The 18478-nt window shown below is 46.8% G+C and overlaps 1 protein-coding gene across 7 annotated transcripts in view; it reads right to left on the bottom strand.

Moving 5' to 3' along the window:
* actn1 (actinin, alpha 1) overlaps positions 1–18478 on the bottom strand; it is a 213212-nt gene that overhangs the window by 23087 nt on the left and 171647 nt on the right. For all 7 annotated transcript variants that reach the window (XM_086003580.1, XM_086003582.1, XM_086003578.1 and 4 more), the window contains exons 11-13: positions 14219–14366; positions 7037–7187; positions 3981–4089 (exon numbers count right to left, since the gene is read on the bottom strand). In XM_086003580.1, coding sequence (XP_085859706.1) covers positions 3981–4089; positions 7037–7187; positions 14219–14366 — 408 coding nt within the window. The remainder of the gene's footprint in view (positions 1–3980; positions 4090–7036; positions 7188–14218; positions 14367–18478) is intronic.

Raw genomic sequence — 18478 nt, 5'->3', positions numbered from 1 at the left:
GCCTCCAGTTAGCGGTTCCAGGGGGCGATAACAGGGCGCTAACCACTTACCGCCTGGGCGCGGCAAGAATATCGCCTCCCGCTAAATTCAGCAGGAGGTTTGCGGTGGCGCTATCGCTTTTGCCCGGAGATCGTGACGTCATCACCAAACGCATCGCCCCGGACCCAAACTTCGGTTTCGCCTCCGCAACCTCACCAGGCGAAAACATCGGCAGCTGCAGGAGGCGTTCATCGGGAGGCCTGGTGCTTCGGGGGAGATATTTAAAAGGCGAGGTGGCCGAGGTAGGAAAAAAAACTGAAATGCTCGTTCTCTTTTTTTTTTTTTGCTTTCCCCCCCCCCCCGCCCCCACCACCAAGCGCTCGATCAGCCTGGCACTCTGCTGCAGTGCATCGGGCTGAATCGCGGCTGCCGTTGGGGACCAGGTAAGTTTTCCCCTTGTAGAGCCTGCAGCGATGGCCCTTCCCTTTAAGGGAGGGAAGGAACCTTCCAACACGGCAGTGCTGCCTGGCCCACTGTGCAGCGCTGCTCACCTACCGCCCCGCCTGCTGCCTGCTGCGCTCCAGGAAGGAGCTTGATTTAGTGCTCCACTTCCTTCCTGGAGCGCAAACCCCAAATTTTTTTAAAGTTGAAAGACATTAGTGCCTGGCACTAATTTTTTCAACTTTTAAAAGTTATCGCCCCAAACAGGGCTATAATGCATTTCTCCTCCTTTGGTGATTAATTGATCTTGGACATGTCCAGTCTTTGACAGGGTCTGGTTCTGTGCATTTCAAAACAACTTAAACTCCCACCAAAGCTCTGATCACAAATATTTAATTTCCTCTCAAATCACCCAGTCTGTGTTGTAGTTAACATCCTCTGACTCATTTATAATTCACTCAGGGTTCCCCAGTAGGCTTCTCTCTCGCACACTCCCTCTCTCATTCACACCTTTTCCACTCATTATCACAACTAATCCACTCTTCTCGATGATTTCACTTTACATTTATCTAGTTCCTTCAGAGTACATACCCTCAGTGCTCACAAGCACCATTCCGTTCGTAGTACAATGGCTGGATTGCAATACCTTGATCTCCAGACATGGGGCAATGAAATAACAACAGAAAATGCTGGAAAAACTCAGCAGGCCAGGCAACATCCGTGGAGCGAGAAATAGAGTTGACTCTATTTCTCGCTCCACGGATGTTGCCTGGCCTGCTGAGTTTTTCCAGCATTTTCTGTTGTTATTTTGGATTTCCAGCATCCGCAGTATTTTGCTATCGCAATGAGGCAATGAAAATCTGATCTCTTTCCATTCTTCAAAAACACACTTTCTTCTTGCCTCTCTCTCTAACCAACTAACATAATTTACCTTCAGTGGCTCCACTCATTCTTTTTATTAATCAACTGACATTCTGGGTCTACTTAATTCCTCTGAAATGAAATGGAACTTCCACATCACTTTTGCTGCTAAAACCATTCTCAAATCAGCTTGGTTCTCTCTTTTGCCTAAAAAACTTTGTTTCCCCTCAGCCAGTTTTATTATCTAAAGCTCAAGTCTATCTTAAGCCATGAATACGGTTTCCATATCTGGGGAGGTTTTTCTAACACTGCTCTTGCACAGAGTCAAGAAAAAACGTTTGTCCTTGTGGTGACCTCCCTCTAGCCAGCCTCCTTTGGAACCTTCCTCATCTCTTTCTACTTCACCAAATTTTATTACGGTCATTAATTGTCAGATCTTGTCTTTCTTGTTCCTTCTAATCTGCAAATGCACCATCCTATGCAATTCCACTGATAAATTCCCATCGAGAGCACAGATCTGTAGATACCGCCACAGTCCGTAGCTGGCAGAGATGGTCAGTTACAGGCGTTATTTTCGAAGACGTGGATGGTCCAAGGACTTCCCTCCAGTTTTCCCAGGACAACGGTGACCAGCTGAAAATGAGTACATCTACATCAACGTTACCACAACAATGGGAGTGCAAAAGGTCAGGAAAGGTCACCTGCGTCTACACTTCAATAAAGTCAACCAGCAGTGAGACAGGAGTGGCTGTATTGCTGTTAATGTTCCGGGAGATGGGAACTTGCCTCAGACATAAACTGGTCAACACTTCGACCTACAATGGACAACATCTGAACACAGCATTAGGAAAATGCATTCTACCGAGCAATTTTAGAAGCAATTTTTCTTTTAACTGCAAGATTAGGTTCCCTTTCACCAATTTTACCCTTCCCTTTCCCTCCTGTAGTCTCTTCTACGTCATAAGCTCGAGACCTGCCCCAGACCCCTAATAGCATTCGACCGACGAACACTAGCAGTAGCGAGCCTAATTCACTAAATCTGTGCTCCATTCATTTCTGAGAGTTACAGTATGTGAGAAACACTCAACCTTTCACTAACAGGAAATGAATGAGATGCTCTTGTTCAGTATGAATGCGAATACTGGTACATCGGGAAATCAGAAATGGAACTATATATTCTACACACTACCATATTACATGGGTCAGTTATGATCACACAGCAGAGTTCAAAGGATTTAATGAATACAGCAATCATTTTGTGAAATGCTCCATCAGTTTGGACTCTGGCCAAGTACGTGCAGATGACTCACCACTAGAGGGCACCGTGGGAGTCCACAGTTACTGCTCAGGTACCTTTTGCAATATGAATAAAATGGAGCACTTCTCATTTTCAGCATGTTCCAATTTACAATGTAAACAGTCCACCGAGCTGAATCTGGAATTGTCTTAGATCCACCCACACTCGTACAGGCAGGGCATTGAAGATTCTTATTCATTCTTTAACCGGTCTGTAAAGCCCGTTCCACAATCTTGAGCATTGACGAATTCCTTACAAATGTCTACAAAACCGTTGTGTTTTTCTTTTGCGGTTTTCTGACCAATAACCCTCATGTTTCCATTATGCCACCTGCATTTTGCTCCACTAATATTTACGCATTTAGAGGGGCGAACATTTAATTATTCAACACTTGACGCTTAAAAGAATAGTCCAGTAAAGTCTCAACATAATCAGATTAACAACCTTCCCACTATTTCCATAATTTAAATGTATTTTATTGTTTGATCCAGAAACTGTATCGCCACATGTAAAGTGATTGTACCTATCTTCACCCTCGCAGTGAGAACAAAATGACACAGATTAATGTGGGAAAGCTGGTTGCTAAGTCAACCTTTTTACAGTAGATCAATTTGAATCAATGCACTGGCCAGGCAGCAGTTTCAGACTTCCTATGAACAAGGCTGATAAAACTGATTACACGCTTCATAGGAACAGGAGCAGGCCATTCAACCCTGCGAGCCTGTTCCGTCATTCAATTAGATCCTGGCTGATCAGTATCTTAACTCCATCTACCCGCCTTGGTTCTGTAATCCTCAATACCCTTGCTTAACAAAAAAATCAATCTCAGTTTTGAATTTTCAATTGACCTAGCCTCAACATCTTTTTGGGAGAGAGTTCCAGATTTCCACTACCCTCTGTGTGCAGAAGAGCTTCCCGACATCACCCCTGAACAGCCAAGCTCTAATTTTAAGGTTATGCCCCTTGTTCTGAACTCCCACCAGAGGAAATAGTTTCTCTCTATCCACCCTATCAACTCCTTTCATCATCTTAAACACTTCAATTAGATCACCCCTTAATCTTCAATATTCAAGGGAATAAAAGCCCAGTCTGTGCAACCTGTCCTCATAATTCAACCCTTTCAGCCCAGTATCATTCTGATAAATCTACGCTGCACCCCCTCAAAGGCCAATGTATCCTTCCCGAAGTGCGGTGCCTAAAACAGAATGGAGTACTCCAGATGGGGTCCGACCAAGGCTCTGTACAGCTGAATATGATCCTTATGTTTCCACTCATTCTTGGGAAAAAAAAATCTAAACTGTGCTTCTCAGTATGGTCTGTATTACAGCCACAGCTCATGCAAAAAAATTTTTTGAGTAAAAAGAAACCACATCCACAAGGAACTGATTGAAGATAAAAGTACCTCCAAGGCATCTCTCCTCTTCTGGGTCAGGGCTCCGAGATTGTCCCACTGATCACAGATGTTCTGGCATCGCTCATTCACGCTTGGAGAATCCCAGTAATCCAGCTCACTGTAAAAGTCAGAAATAATTCACCTTATCTAATGGAATCGCATGACCAGAAGCTCAGCCGTGTCACCCTCAGATCTTCCTTCATATTCCAGCTCTGAAAATTAATGCACTGCTGTCTCAAGAAACTGTACTACAAGCAGCTGCTCGCTCACGGATTTTAGTGCAGAAACCGCAAGAGAGAAAGAACGAACTTGCATTTATACAGCACTTTTCACATCCTCAGGACATCCCAAAGTACTTTTGAAATGTTATCATTGTTGGGATGTAGGCAAACGCAGCAGCCAATTGTACACAGCAAGATCCCACATCGCAGTAAGATGAATGACTGGATAATGATGTTGCTTGAGGGATAAATGTCAGCCAGGACACCAGAGGAACTGCCCTGCTCTTTGAACAGTGCCGTGGGATCTTTTACACAGATCTAAGGCAGACGGGGCCTCGGTTTACTGTCTCATCCAAATGCCGGCACCTCTGACAGTGCAGCACTCCCCCAGCACTGCACTGAAGTGGCAGCCTGGATTATGTGCTCAAGTCTCTGGAGTGGGACTTGAACCCACGACTTTCACACTCAGAGGCAAGTGTGCAACCTCTAAGCCAAGGGATTTCAGGATATATATGTTATGGTAGAATACTGAAAGCAAAATAACAATTCTGCAGCCTTGTCTCTTCTCAGGAAGACACACAACCAGCTGTGACGGAATACAGTCAACGTTGAACTGTCCAGACCCATGTCAAGGCAAGGGCCTGCCCTCTTACATAAGGGAGTGTCATCTGACAGCCAGTGGCTAAGCCCCAAGAGCAGACAAACTGCCTTTTTCAGTGCAGCTTCCCCAGTGATAAATATAGTGTGTGTTGTAGTACTGAGCTGTGCAGACTAAGAAGTTCCAGGTTCGAACCATGGTAGTCAAGTTAACCAAGTCAGCCTATGGTACTGGGGAGTCTACAGCTGGCCCAAGTATACGCAGGCTGGGGGGGGGGGGGGGGGGGGGGCCGGGGGGTGGACTTTGGGTCAGAGCAGGATCAGGCTTGCCCTCCATAGATGAGTAGGCTGACAACATTCAGCAGCTAAGCTCACATAAGAATGGGTACTTGCGAAAGGTACTGGAGAGCTGCTGGCACTTGTCGAATTACAATTTGGGAAATAAGACGGAGAAGGAAAAGAGTAACCATTACTCTCCAAAAATACATATTCATGTTACTATGAATTAGAACTAAAGTACATAATTGCTAAAAGAATCGTCATGATTACCAGAGATGGTTACTGAGAGAGACCACAGGATCTTAAAATTGTTAGCTCTGTAAATCACTACAAATCCAAGGCAGTCAGGTGTTTAGTTTCGCAGGATACACAAGATAAAAATTCCAGCTGTTAAACAAGATCTTGTTGGCCCTATTAGAATTAATACAAATTAGCTCTAACCCAACTTCTCTTTCCGTTCCCCACCTTGGCATTTTACAACCAACACAAACAGCTGTAGCCACCTAATCGTTCTAATCCCCGATTACTCTCTCCTGCCCTCCCCACCACCCCCCTCATCCACAGGCAAGTCGCAACAACTGTTCACTAGATGGAGTATGCAGCTTCTTTTCAAAAAGACAAGAATGAATGACTCATTGTCGACTAACTCGAAGCTTCACCATATCTGGAGTCACATCTTGAGCATTAACCATGCCCCAATTTCTCGCACGTAAACCAGGCAATGTCAGAGCACAGCATTGCTCAGCTTTTACTGTAGAGCCCTAGGAATTCTAATAAACGGCATTTAGCTAATATACAACACCAGGCTGCCGTGCCTGATTAACCCACACAATTCACAATTCAAATCACTTTATTGGCATGATAAGTTACATCTTATGTTGCCAAAGCATCAAAATACATTTATGGTTGAGCACATAAACGCAGTTCTATTCATACAGTGTATAAACAGGTATATCCCTGAGTGTATAAATATACATTCGCATTGTTTATATATATTCTTTTCTTAGTTTACTGGTTGTCCCTCTGTTCATGGCAAGCTGTAACATAGTGTGCCGCCAGTGTTACACAGCTTCTCTCCTCTCCCAGTAGGAATGGGAGTTTTTGGTTGTCATTCAGATTTCTGAATTCAGGGCATATTTGTGAGAATTTTTGGTAGAAATTCTCCCTGATGTCCTGATATTTTCCACAGGCTGTGAGGAAGTGCATCTCTGTCTCCACTACTCCCTGACTGCAGTGAGAGCATATCCTGTCTTCTCTTGGCAGCCTGGTCTGCCTGTGTCTGCCTTTTTCGATCGCTAGGCTATGTTCGCTAAGTCTGTACCTTGTCAAGGTTCTTCTCAGTTTGTTATCCTTTACCCTGGTCAGGTAATCAGCTATGTTGTATTGTCTGTTTAGGGCCAAGTAGCAATTGAGTTTGCTTTGGGTTTTTGTTGTTTCTGCCCAATATGTCAGATATTTTTCCTTTTGCTTAGCGACGATTGTGTTGGGTCAAATTCTTTGTGTTACCCTGTCACTGTCCTGGGGCTGGTTATTGTTAGTATTGTTAGTAGTTACTTCACTGAGTCCCAGGACTAGTTGACTGAGGGTATTCTTCTTTATGGTCAGCTCTTGGCATTTCAGGGCGTCGTAGTGATAGCATTGGGGGTTGCTCATTTGTAGGTGATTCCAAAATTTGGTGGCTCTTTTTTGGATAGTGATTATTAATGGATATTGGCCTAGTTCCGCCCTGCATGCATTGTTTACGGTTTTCCTTTGAGTCCGGAGGATACTTTTACAGAATTCTGCATGTAGGATCTCAATTGGGTGTTTGTCCCATTTTGCGAATTCTTGCACTACCCATCAATGAGAAGATGAGACCTCGCAAAACAGGTTAAGCAGAGATTTTGTTGGGGGGGGGGGGGGGGGGGGGGGAGGGGAACAATCAATTTTCTTCTACCAGTGATCTGAAAGCTTTACTGCAGCACATACTTCAGTTCCTGGGCGATTGCAGCAATCTGTTCGACCCGGTCCTGATGAGCTGCCAGGTCACTCTCAAAGGCCTCATGTTTTTTCAATATAGCCTTGACTTCTGACAGGGTGGCTGTCTCGAAATCCTTTGCCATCAGCATTTCCTCCTTACCTAAAACAGGGAGGCAGACACACAAACAACAGTGAAAAAGTACAGTCCACTAACACCCTCTCTTTCAATAAGTTTTAAAAATGGGATAGGCATGGGGCTAGAAATTGGCCTCCTTATCGCCTCCCATTATCAACTCTGGAGGGAGGGGGCGCGACGAGATGAACGACTCCCGGTAACTTGGCCGGGAGGTTTGAAGCGGCGGTAAAACCTTGCACCACGATCTCCTGCGCCCGGGGATCGTGATGTCATTGCCGTACGCATCGCTCCGGACCCAAAATTCGGTTCCACCCCCTGCAGCATTGCCGGGCGAAAACACCGACAGCTGCAGGAGGCGTTGTTCAGGAGGCCGGGCGCTTCAGGGGCGGAAGTTAAAGGGGAGCTTGCCGAGGTAAGTAGGAAAATTTATAATAGTTTTTTTTCCAATTAATTTTCAATTCTTCTGGGCCATGATCGATCAGCCCGGCACTCTGCTGCAGTGCATGGGGCTGATCGGGCCGGATCACGGCTGCCGTTGGGGACCAGCTAACTGGTCCCAATGCAGAGCCTGCAGCGATGGCCCTTCCCTTTAAGGGAGGGAAGGCGTCTTGGATCACGGCAGTGCTGCCCGGGACATTGTGCCATGCTGCACCACTACCGCGCCCTGCCTGCGTCCTTTAGTGCTCCAGGAAGGAAGTGGAGCACTTGATTTAGCGCTCCACTTCCTTCCTGGAGCGCAAACACCGAATTTAGGAAAAGCTGGGAATCATTAGTGCCTGGCACTAAGTTTCCCAGCTTTCAAAAGTTACCGTTCCCAAACAGGGCGAGACCGAATTTCGAGCTCATTGTATTTTGGGGGGCAGGGGTAGAAGGAAGGGAGAAGGAAAGCAAGACCGCAACGTTGGTGACATCATCATCAATCAGCAATACTCAGTTTCACCTCTCCGCTTCCTCTATCGAGCCCCAAGGCATTTGCCATCCTTTACAAATGCCTGTCTGATGTCACAACCTAATTAAACCCAGAGGTACAGAACCTTGGCATACTGCTTGGTACCAAACCCTTGCTGCTCCCCACAAACATCGATTACCAAGGCCTCTTCTTCCATCTCCCAAACGCAACCCTTCTCTGCCATTACTCCTGCTGTTGAAACCTTAATGCGTGGCTTTATCACCTCAGAACTTGACGGGGGATGTTTTGCTGGGTCTGTCCAGGCACATTGGATCGCTGAGGTGCAGCAAGTATCAGAAAGTTGGACGGGTTTCTTTACAGGTGTGCGCACTGACCGACACAATATTCCGCTATTCACTGTGCCCAAGCAATCTAGTGCTCTGGGTGCAGATCCAAGAAAATCTCCTCATATCCCCAATACTCTCCTTGCTCCCCACCCTCCACTAACTACAACTTGATCAGAAAGTTGCAGCACACATCCTATATCGATAACCTATCCTTGCCAAGGTACACTGGCTCCCTGTACCCCAACCAATAGGCTTTTAAAGATCTTCGTCCTTGCTTTCAAATGCTCCCATGTTCTCACCCCACCTGCCTGTGATCTCTACCCAGACATCCCTGCAGGCACATTCTGTTCCTCTGACACCGACTTAGTCCTCATTTCTCACTCCTGCACTACTGGTGGCCACTCCTTCAACCACTTTGACATTCCATCCCCCACCACCTCATCCCATTACCTCCCTCCCTGATGTAAGCCTCTTAGAGCCTTCTTTTTCACTGTATTTGCAATGCCTCCAAATCTGTATCCAAAATTATGAAGGGTTCTGATAGAGCCAATAGGGAGAAACTATTTCCTCTGGCTAGTGGGTCAGTAACCAAAGATCATATACTTTAGATAATTTGCAAAAGATCTAGAGGGGAAATGAGGGGAATTTTTTTCAGAGAGTTATGATGATCTGGAACGCAATACCTGAAAGGGTGGCGCCATAGGAACTTTGAAAAGGCAATTGGACATGTATTTGAAGTGAAATTATTTGCAGGGTTATGGGAAAAAAAACTGTGCTGTGGGACTAAATTGGACAGCTCTTTCAAAGAGCCGGCACAGGCACGATGAACCAAGTGCCCCCTTCTGTGCTGTAAGATTCTATGGGCTAGAAATTTGTTATAGCCAAGGAATGGGCTGTGTTTAGACTAAAAATGGTTAAGAAGCACCATTTGAAATCGTTGACTGTATGCAAAATTCATCCTCACTCCTTACTAAAATGATTGCAGTCATGATTCTCATCTAAAAACCCAAGCTCATTGGCGTTACACTAAAAAGATGGACCAATATCGGGTGTAGTCTAAACGCAAATAATGATTGCCACTGGCTTTTTTCACTACTTAAAGGGGAGGTCCATTGATGCTGTAGCACCTCATTCTTGGGTGTGCAACTGCCTCAACAACCATAAGGAGGACAAAGAGAAGGTGCACTTATTTGCAAATGCTGATGGCAGATTGCCGCCCGAGAGAGAGAGCCTGGAGGTTTTCCGAGGAAGCTTTGGAGGCATTGGTTTTAGCGGTGGAGAGAAGGTGGGTGGTCCTGTACCAACTGGCAGGAGGCCGTCGCCACAAGTCTGCTGGACTATGTGGAGGGAGGTGGCACACCACATCACGGGCAGCACTGTGGTCCCCAGGACCCCCACACAGTGCTGGAGGAAGTTTAACGAGTTCACACAGGTGGTCAGGATGAGTGAAGGCTTCAACAAATGCTACATACCACCATCTGTACCACAAGCTTCACACACTGCTCAATGTACCACACCCCCAGCACTCACCCACCAACAATCTCTACTTAGCAACACTCACACCCACATCTCACACAATGACAGCTATTCAACTATGGCAGGCACAAATGTCATTAGTTATTAGAATTCATGTGAGATGTGTGATATGTTTATAGATAAGTTTATTAATGGTGTTTGGAATATTTTGTGGTTCTCTCTCATTTCATTTTTGTGCCCAGGAGGACACTGTGATATGGCGTGAGACAGGGATGGTATGACAGGGATGTGGTGAGCAACAGGGATCTGGGGTTTCATTCATTCGGATCGCAGTGTGATGAGCCAGTCACGGACAGCCTGTCTGGAAGGCCGAGTGTCTCGCTGCTTCCTCCCTCCCTCCTGTTCCTCCTCCTCCTCATCTTTCTCCTCCTCTGCCTCATTGTCCTCCTCCTGAGGTGGTCCCGCAATCTCTGGTGGCAAGGGCTGCGCCCTCATGATGGCCAAGTTGTGGAGCATGCAGCAGACCACCACAAAATGGGACACCCACTCTGGCGAGTACTGGAGGGCTCCTCTCGAGAGGGTCAAGGCAGCAGAACCGTTGCTTCAATAAGCCGATGGTCTGCTTGATTATGTTCCTGGTGGCAGCATGGCTCTCATTATATGAGTGCTGATCACGAGTGTTAGGGTTGCGGAGGGGAGTCATGAGACAGGTGGAGAATGGATAGCCGTTGTCTCCGAGCAGTCACCCTTGAGCTGGACGTGGTGGCTGGAAGAGTGCTGGCACACCGGTCTGGAGGAGGATGAAGGCTTCATGGCTGCTGCCAGAATAGCGGGCATTGACATTGAGGATTCGCTGTGTGTGGTCGCACACCAACTGCACATTAAGTGAGTGGTAGTCTTTGCGGTTACGGAAGACCTCAGGATTGTTATGCGGTGCCCGCAAAGCCACGTGGGTGCAGTCGATGGCACCCTGCACCATGGAGAAGCCAACTATCCTAGCAAAGCCACATGCACATTCGTCACGCTTCTCTCTGGTAATCGGGAAGCCAATGTAGTCCTTTCTCCTGCTGTAGAGCGCCTCAGTGACCTCCCGGATGCAGCGATGGACAGTGAACTGTGAGATGGTAGCTATGTCTCCTGTTGCAGACTGGAAGTATCTGCTGGCGAAGAAATTGAGGGCCACTGGGAGAGCTGTGGTCACCCTGGTCTGAGGCTGGAGGTCTGATTGTAGGAGGTGGCAGAGTTTTGTGATCACCTCCTTGGTGAAGTGAAGCCTCCTAATACACTGCTGCTCATTTAATTGAAGGTAGGAGAAGTGCTGTCAGAAGACCCGAGGTGGCTAACGCCTCCTGTTGAGAGCCCTGATGGCCCTCCTCCTCCCTCTGCGCACATGTTGCCGTCTTTCTCGCTGCCTTCGTTCCTTCCGCCGTAGATCCTGGAGCGCGAGGTCGACTGCCAGTACAGCCCCCATGACTTTTAACAAGTGTTTGAAGCGTTTCCAAAATAATGAGGGAGTTTTGTGCTTGCCAGAACACTCCGACACCAAAAAACCTTGAAATGACTAAAGAAAACTCTTGCAGTTGCAGGAAGGAGCACAGACACTCAAATTTCAAAACCTTGGCAGGTGTGAGTGACTGGTGAGGATCCCTTTAAATAGCGTCACTGGAGCCAGCTTTCTGCTGCTGCACGCCACCTCAACCTGTCGTTCCTTTCTCCAGCCGGTAAGTTCAATGGCCAAAATGAAGTTGGGAGATCGGGCGTCCAGTGAGCGATTGAGGTTACCGGCAGCACTACCAGTAACACAGATATGGCGGTGGTGCTGGAACAACCATCAGCTGTCATTACAATGACATTTTAGCACCATCTTGTGGCACTAATGTGTGGCACAAACCACATGAATTTCTAGCCCTATGATTCTATGAAGCCCCTCTCTTTCCCTTTCTCTCTCTTCTTCAGAGTCCACTCTTTTTTTTCTCCACCATCCATTAAAGTGTTGAGACCTTTTTTTGTATATGAAGAGCGTTATGGAAATGCAAGTTCTTGTTTATTGTTAGTTGAATAAACCGTGTCACTCAGAAAAGCTCAAATAATGGAGAGGCACTGATATATTTATCATCATTTCCTGTCATTGGATCCTTTTCTCCTTTCAAGGCACAGATGGGTCATTGGCCAGGTTGACTAACCAAAAAATGTCAAGTAATCGATTGCTAGGTGATAAGCAAGGGCAAACCAGATTAACCCCACATTCAACTTTCCTTTCATCCCTTTGGAAAATGCCTCCATTCCATGTTGTTAAGGTCAAAATACACTGCGTATGGCACTGAGGTCCAAATTCACTTCCCGCCACCTTCTCCTAAGTGCATCAGCATAGCATGTGACTGCCACTGGGTGCCAGCTTAATTTTACTTCCAGTTCAGTATCGGGGTCTTAAAAGGAAGCATGGCAGCACAGCATGTTAGTGGACCCAACACGCTTTACCAAGGAGCAAGAGGCCACATGCTTGTGCCATAATTCCTCACGATGTAGGCCTGTCCTCGCCTGAGCCTTTGTTCTAAGTATCAAACAGAAGCCAAGCATGTCTTACTGGCAAGCAAGGGAAACAGAATAATAAATGAATCACTTAAGGCTGCCCTCGTGTATCTTTGAGCAGCAAAAGCAAGAGTGGCATGTGGGAAAGGCCTGGGCCAGCTCGTTGCCCGGGGGAACCAGATGTAGCTAAATCAATGAACGCCAAATGATTCCTGGGATATTACAATGTAAAAGCAACTGCATCCACAAAAGTGTTTGAGCTTTTCACTGTGGAGAATGAGAGGGCCCTTTATTTATGAGGACAGATTGCAATCAGCTTGGAATTTACTCAAGCTGAATGAATCAAATTATAAGAGACAGAATGCTGCACTTTAGTGTGTAATGAACTGCACCAATGTTGGCTGGACTGGATCCCTACATAGTAGTGGTCTGCAGTCAACATTCAAATGATTTCTAAACAGCACATTATGTGAGATTATAGCAGAAGAATGGGTCTATTTTTGCTATGAGGTTGATGTGTTAGTAACTGTGATGCAAACATGTCTGGTGGCACAGGCAGAAGTGAGTGGGGAGGGAAGTGAGGCGTGTGATTCACTGTCACTAAATGGATTGGTTTCAGAATACTTATTCCACCAGACATTGGGTGGTCTAGTGAAGTAGAAAACAGTCTTATTGCCTTGGAGGCTTCTGTCTGAATCTAGCTCAGACTGATGGGATAAAGACCTCTCTCTCTGCCAGCTGAAAGGGTCCTATATGAAGTAAGCTTGTGCCGTCTTCAAAAGTTCCCAGTGTCCAGAGTACACAATCGAAATATAGGAACAGGACTAGGCCATTCAGCCCCTCGAGGCTGTTCCACCATTCAATCAGATCATGGCTCATCTGTATCTCAACTCTATTTACCCACCTTTGATCCATATCCCTTGATACCTTAACCTAATAAAAATCAGTCAGTCAGTCTCAAGTCTTAGAAATTTAAATTGACCCAGCATCTCCACTCCCCTTTCTGTGAAGAAGTGCTTCCTGATTTCACCCCTGAATGGCCTAGCTCAAATTTTAAGATTGTGCTGCTTTATTCTGGATTCCCCATCAGAGGAAATAGCTTTTCTGTATCTACCCAATCGAATACTTCTCTCATTTTAAACACCTGAATCAGATCGCCCCTCAACTTTCTAAACGCAAGGGAATACAAGGCAACCTGTCCTCATGATTTAACCCTTTCAGCACTGGTATCATTCTGGTGAATCTGCATTGTACCTCCTTTAAGGCCAATATAGCCTTCCAGAGGTGCGGTGCCCAAAACTGAACAGAGTACACCAGCTGAGGTCTAACCAATTGCCCATCACTCAGCATAAAGTGACAGTCTCTCAGACAGAAGGATGACTGGTGAGGCAAGCGGGAAAGTTCACACACACTTCAGGAGGAGCTGCTCTTCTGGTTTACAGCAGTACATTGAAGAAGTGCTGACTGGTCTACTTGGACGCAATGTTGGATAGTCTTTGGGAGTCACTATTTATCAACATAATATATGGTAATACCCCAGAATGACCATTGCAATCAAAATGCAAATACCAACAAAAATATTCTTTCTGCTAATAACCTTGTCACTTGTTGGACAGGAGTTGGGGGGGAAAAGAGGGTGTGAAAAAAGAAAATACTAATGCAAACTAACATCGCACTCCATGCTACCATGCACTGGGATAGTCCAACATTCAGTGCCAGATTGCCTAAGGGATACAAAACTTAACTGATCCATACATTTGTTTTTCATGTTAATCTCAGCTTCAGTTTGAGCCTTTAGAGAGTGAAATATTTACCATTGGTCCAGGCCTCATGGATTGCTGCTTTCTGCCTGAATTTTTCAGCCAGGTGGTCCAGTCTCTCCAACCTCCTGATTTCATTCAGCAGCCATTCTTCGTAACCTTTCTCGGCCTGCTCCAGCGAGCCCCAGGCATTGTTTATCTCCTGCAATCATCAAGAATCACAATTCGTAACTCAGACCAATTCCATCACTGGTGTGCCCGTTCAGATTCATCAACCCAGGGCATCATCCTGCACGAACCTGAAGGCCCACTCCTCTCCTATAACCAAATGGACTGCCGAGCTTTGAACTGATCCCGACAAAATAAAATCACCTCGGGGTAGATCTCGTGCCAGTCAGCTTTGTAACTGAATTATCCCCTCCCCATATGTTCACGTGCACATGTCAAGCACACGTGCCAATTGAAGATATAACTTGGTTGTACATGCATGTCAAACAACTTAAGCAAAAAATATGTATCTGTCAGTGGAATCCTGCACAGTTCACACAGCAGCCATCTTAGAGCAGGTCCAAATAGGGTGGCACTAACTTTGGCGCATCTCCATGGGCACCCCATAATCGGTTACTCTGGTCATCAGGGATTGCAAAGGAGATGCCGCCCCATTCACATCCCAGTCACAGCGGGGTAACCAAGGTAAAGGTGAGTGGACTGTGCGGGCAGCGCACAAGCATAGCAGACCCTACAGACAGGCATCACCTTACAGCATCCATGTACAGGTAGACTATCCTTTATCCGAAAACCTCGGGACCAGCCGAGTTTCGGATAAAGGAGAATTTCGGATTTCGGAAGGTGGGTCGGCGGGGGTCCGCGGGGGGTCGTGCGCACGACTTACGCTGACGCTCAGCGTAAGTCAGTCGGGGTCGGCGGGGTACGCGGGGGTCGGCGGTTGTCAGGGCTGGCGGGGTCCGCGGCGGGGTCCGCGGGGGGGGGTCGGCGGTTGTCGGGGCCGGCGGGGTCGGCGGCTGGCGGTTGTCGGGGCTGGCGGGGGGGTCGGCGGGGGGTCGTGCGCACGACTTACCCTTTATCCGAACTTCCGCAACCGGAACCCTCTAAAAACCTTCGGTTTTTTCGTTCAGCGTAAGTCGTACGCACGACTTACGCTGAACGAAAAAACCTTCGGTTTTTAGAGGGTTTCGGTTTTCGGAAGTCCGGATAAAGGGTAGTCTACCTGTACTTAGTAAGGAAAGGAATTTAGGATTCAGCACTGAACCAGTCCATGCTTTGAGCAGGACCATCTCAGCTCTGGCTGCACACTACATCCACTGATTAGGTAGTCACATTAACACTAAATAAAAATCCAAAAACAACCAACAGGCTAGTAAGGAGTCTAACATTGTTATTTGAGGGCCATATATTAGTTTAGAAATTTTTTGTAAAAAAAAGGGAAGCCCTTAAACACAAGGTTGCATTGCTCCCTAATCCCTCCCGAGATTTTTAAATTAATTAATGCAAGTTAATCTGCAGTAACAGACACACTGAGCCTTCTGCGTATGCCAAGGTCTGAAGGTAAAATATGGCCAAACAGTGGTGGGCACCAATGTGATCTGCTGAGTCAGGCTGTGGGGGAAATGGCAGCCCCAGCAGGGCAGCGAAAGTGCTATTCTACTTAAAATAAAGCGCAAAATATAAATCAAAACAATTTGCAGCTAGACATTTATTCAATAGGTTTGTAATTGAAAAGAAAAAAATAAATCAGGTGAGGGTAAAATTATTTCCTTCCTTTATTTTTTTTCCTCCATGGCCCAACTGTCTCACCCACCAAAACCTAAAAAACACTCCCTTTCAAAAAGGTAACCTGCTCTGATCCCACGCTAATACCAAAGTGAAACACCATTAGATCATGTGGGCTGAGGGGAAGTGAAAGGTAATGAACACTTAGGGTGACTCTCCCCAATTTTTCTTTCCTCATGCTCAGTGATTAAGCACCTTGTCTCCACTTCCTCATTGTGACACAATGTAGTGTGAGGGGTCATGGGGAAACAAGTGATTTATTTTATTTTTGTGAGGGCTGAGACGCCCCAGATCTTGGGGGCTGGGTGGGCGGTGGGAGGATTGTACCCTGAACATTTCATTTGAAGTTATTTCACTTTTCACAGTGACAACTGGTGGCGGTCCTGGGCAGTTAGCAATCTCGTATTGCTGACCTCTCTCGTTTGTTGCCCAAATGACATATCCATATTTACTCAGAATTGGTCCCTTATGGGATGAACAAGGTGTTTGATTACAGGAGCATTAAAACTCACATTTCCAATCAGTTCCACAATCGGTGTAATTGAACGCTCTGCTCTGGGTCCCACTCACTCAACTTGTATCTTTTTTTCTCCCTTCTACTCTCTGTTAAATGTTTTCTCCAGCTCTCCAGAGGTGTTGACTGTTGACCTTTAAGAGAATAACTGGTCTCAGACTGCAGTACCGGCAGTGACCACCCCTGTATAAAAGGCGCTAGTGAGCCTCTGTAGTTTCAGTTTCCCGATTGACTTCAATCAGTAAAGACTTGTTTTGTTCAACTCCTGCTGTCCGTGTCTCAATCATTCACGGACATAATACTGGCGACGAGCAGATACGAACTTACCTACAGTCTGCACCACCTCCTGGGATCAATTCCTGCAACGAAGTGAGCAGAGGTCGAGGCCAGAAGGAAGAAAGAAGCAGTAGAAACGGGCGTCGACCGTGGGCATCCGCCCCTGTGTTAGCGGAGTTGAAGATTGCTGGAGAAGCTGTCGGAAGCGGGGCCTGGTTCCTGTCGACGGTGCTTCAGCTAATCGGGCTGGTGGCAGGTAGTACACTGATCCTTCCTGGGCTGCGGCGTTTGCGAACTCGAGCGGGTGGCTTGCAACGGGGCCGAGCAGCGTTGTCGGGAAGAGGAGAGAGGGTGGAGCACACAGGGCGTGGCCAGTGCTACGAAGCTGGGCTGCGTATAGACCCAAGAAGAGGGAGGCAAGAGTCCCACAGGGTTGTTCCACGACGGGAAAATAATAAAAAAAAATATTAAACGCGCAGGAAACCGCGAGGAGCTGCAGGTTGCAACGGAAACTGCGGAAAGCAGCGCTAGCAACAGCGGGGAAGGCGGCAAAGCGCGGGAGGCGCCATCTTAATCAGCGGGGAAGAAGGCAAAGCGCGGGAGGCGCCATTTTGTTAAATCGGGGAAGGCGGCAAAGCGCGGGAGGTGCCATTTTAGATTTTCAAGATGCCGAAGACTGGCTGTATCACTGCCTTTGATAATACAAGAGAGGACTGGACCACGTATGTGGAAAGAGTCGAGGTATATTGCGAGGCAAACGAAATAGCCGATGAGAAAAAGGCATCGGTATTGCTAAATTAATGGGCGCTAGAACGTACGGCCTATTGCGGGACCTGATTACTCCAGCCAAACCGAAGGCGAAGAGTTTTAATGAAATTGTTGCTGTCCTACAGGAACACCTAAACCCTGCACCGCTGTTGATAGCAGAAAGATTTAAATTCCACAGGAGAACTCAGCATAAAGATGAGAGCAATGCTGAGTACCTTACGGAACTACGCAAGCTATCAAAGCACTGCCAGTTCGGAGCAGGACTGGCAGATACCCTACGGGACAAATTTGTCTGTGGACTCCTGAGTGAAGGAACACAGAAGAAGTTACTCTCAGAGAAAGAGCTGACGCTAGATAAGGCTTTCAGCATGGCAGTATCATACGAAGCAGCAGCCAGGGGAGCTGCGGAAATTCAACAAAAGCCACAGGAATACGGCACCCACGAAATGACACGGGGATTTGCAAAATGTTATCGCTGCGGCAGAACTAACCATGACCAGAAGGACTGCTGGTCCAAAGACAAAATATGCAGGCAATGCGGAAAGATGGGACACATTGCACGAGTTTGCAGGTCTGGGAAGAAGACCAGCAACAACAAAAAGGCTACTAAGGAACCGTACAAGAAAGTACAAAAGATGACGGACAGTAGTTCCGAAGACCAGATGAGCGATAGTGAATCCGGGAACAGGAGACTAAGCTGTCTCAAACTTCACAATGTAATCGCAAAAGAGGATCACCGAACCATTTGGGTCACCCTCACGATAGCAGGGTCCCAAGTTAAAATGGAATTGGATACAGGATCAGCGCTAACCGTCATGAATCGACGAGACTACGAGCGGCTATTCTCACACATACCCTTGAGAGAGACATCCATCGTCTTGACGACGTATACGGGGCAAAAAGTATACCCCAGAGGAAAAATAAGGGTGCCTGTCGAATACAACGGCAAGAAAATACGGAAATTG

Source organism: Somniosus microcephalus, chromosome 12 (assembly GCF_052327205.1).
Source record: "Somniosus microcephalus isolate GS21.2 chromosome 12, FLI_Smic_1.0, whole genome shotgun sequence".
In the NCBI taxonomy this organism is placed as follows: domain Eukaryota; kingdom Metazoa; phylum Chordata; class Chondrichthyes; order Squaliformes; family Somniosidae; genus Somniosus; species Somniosus microcephalus.
This window is presented reverse-complemented; position numbering and strand designations above follow the sequence as displayed.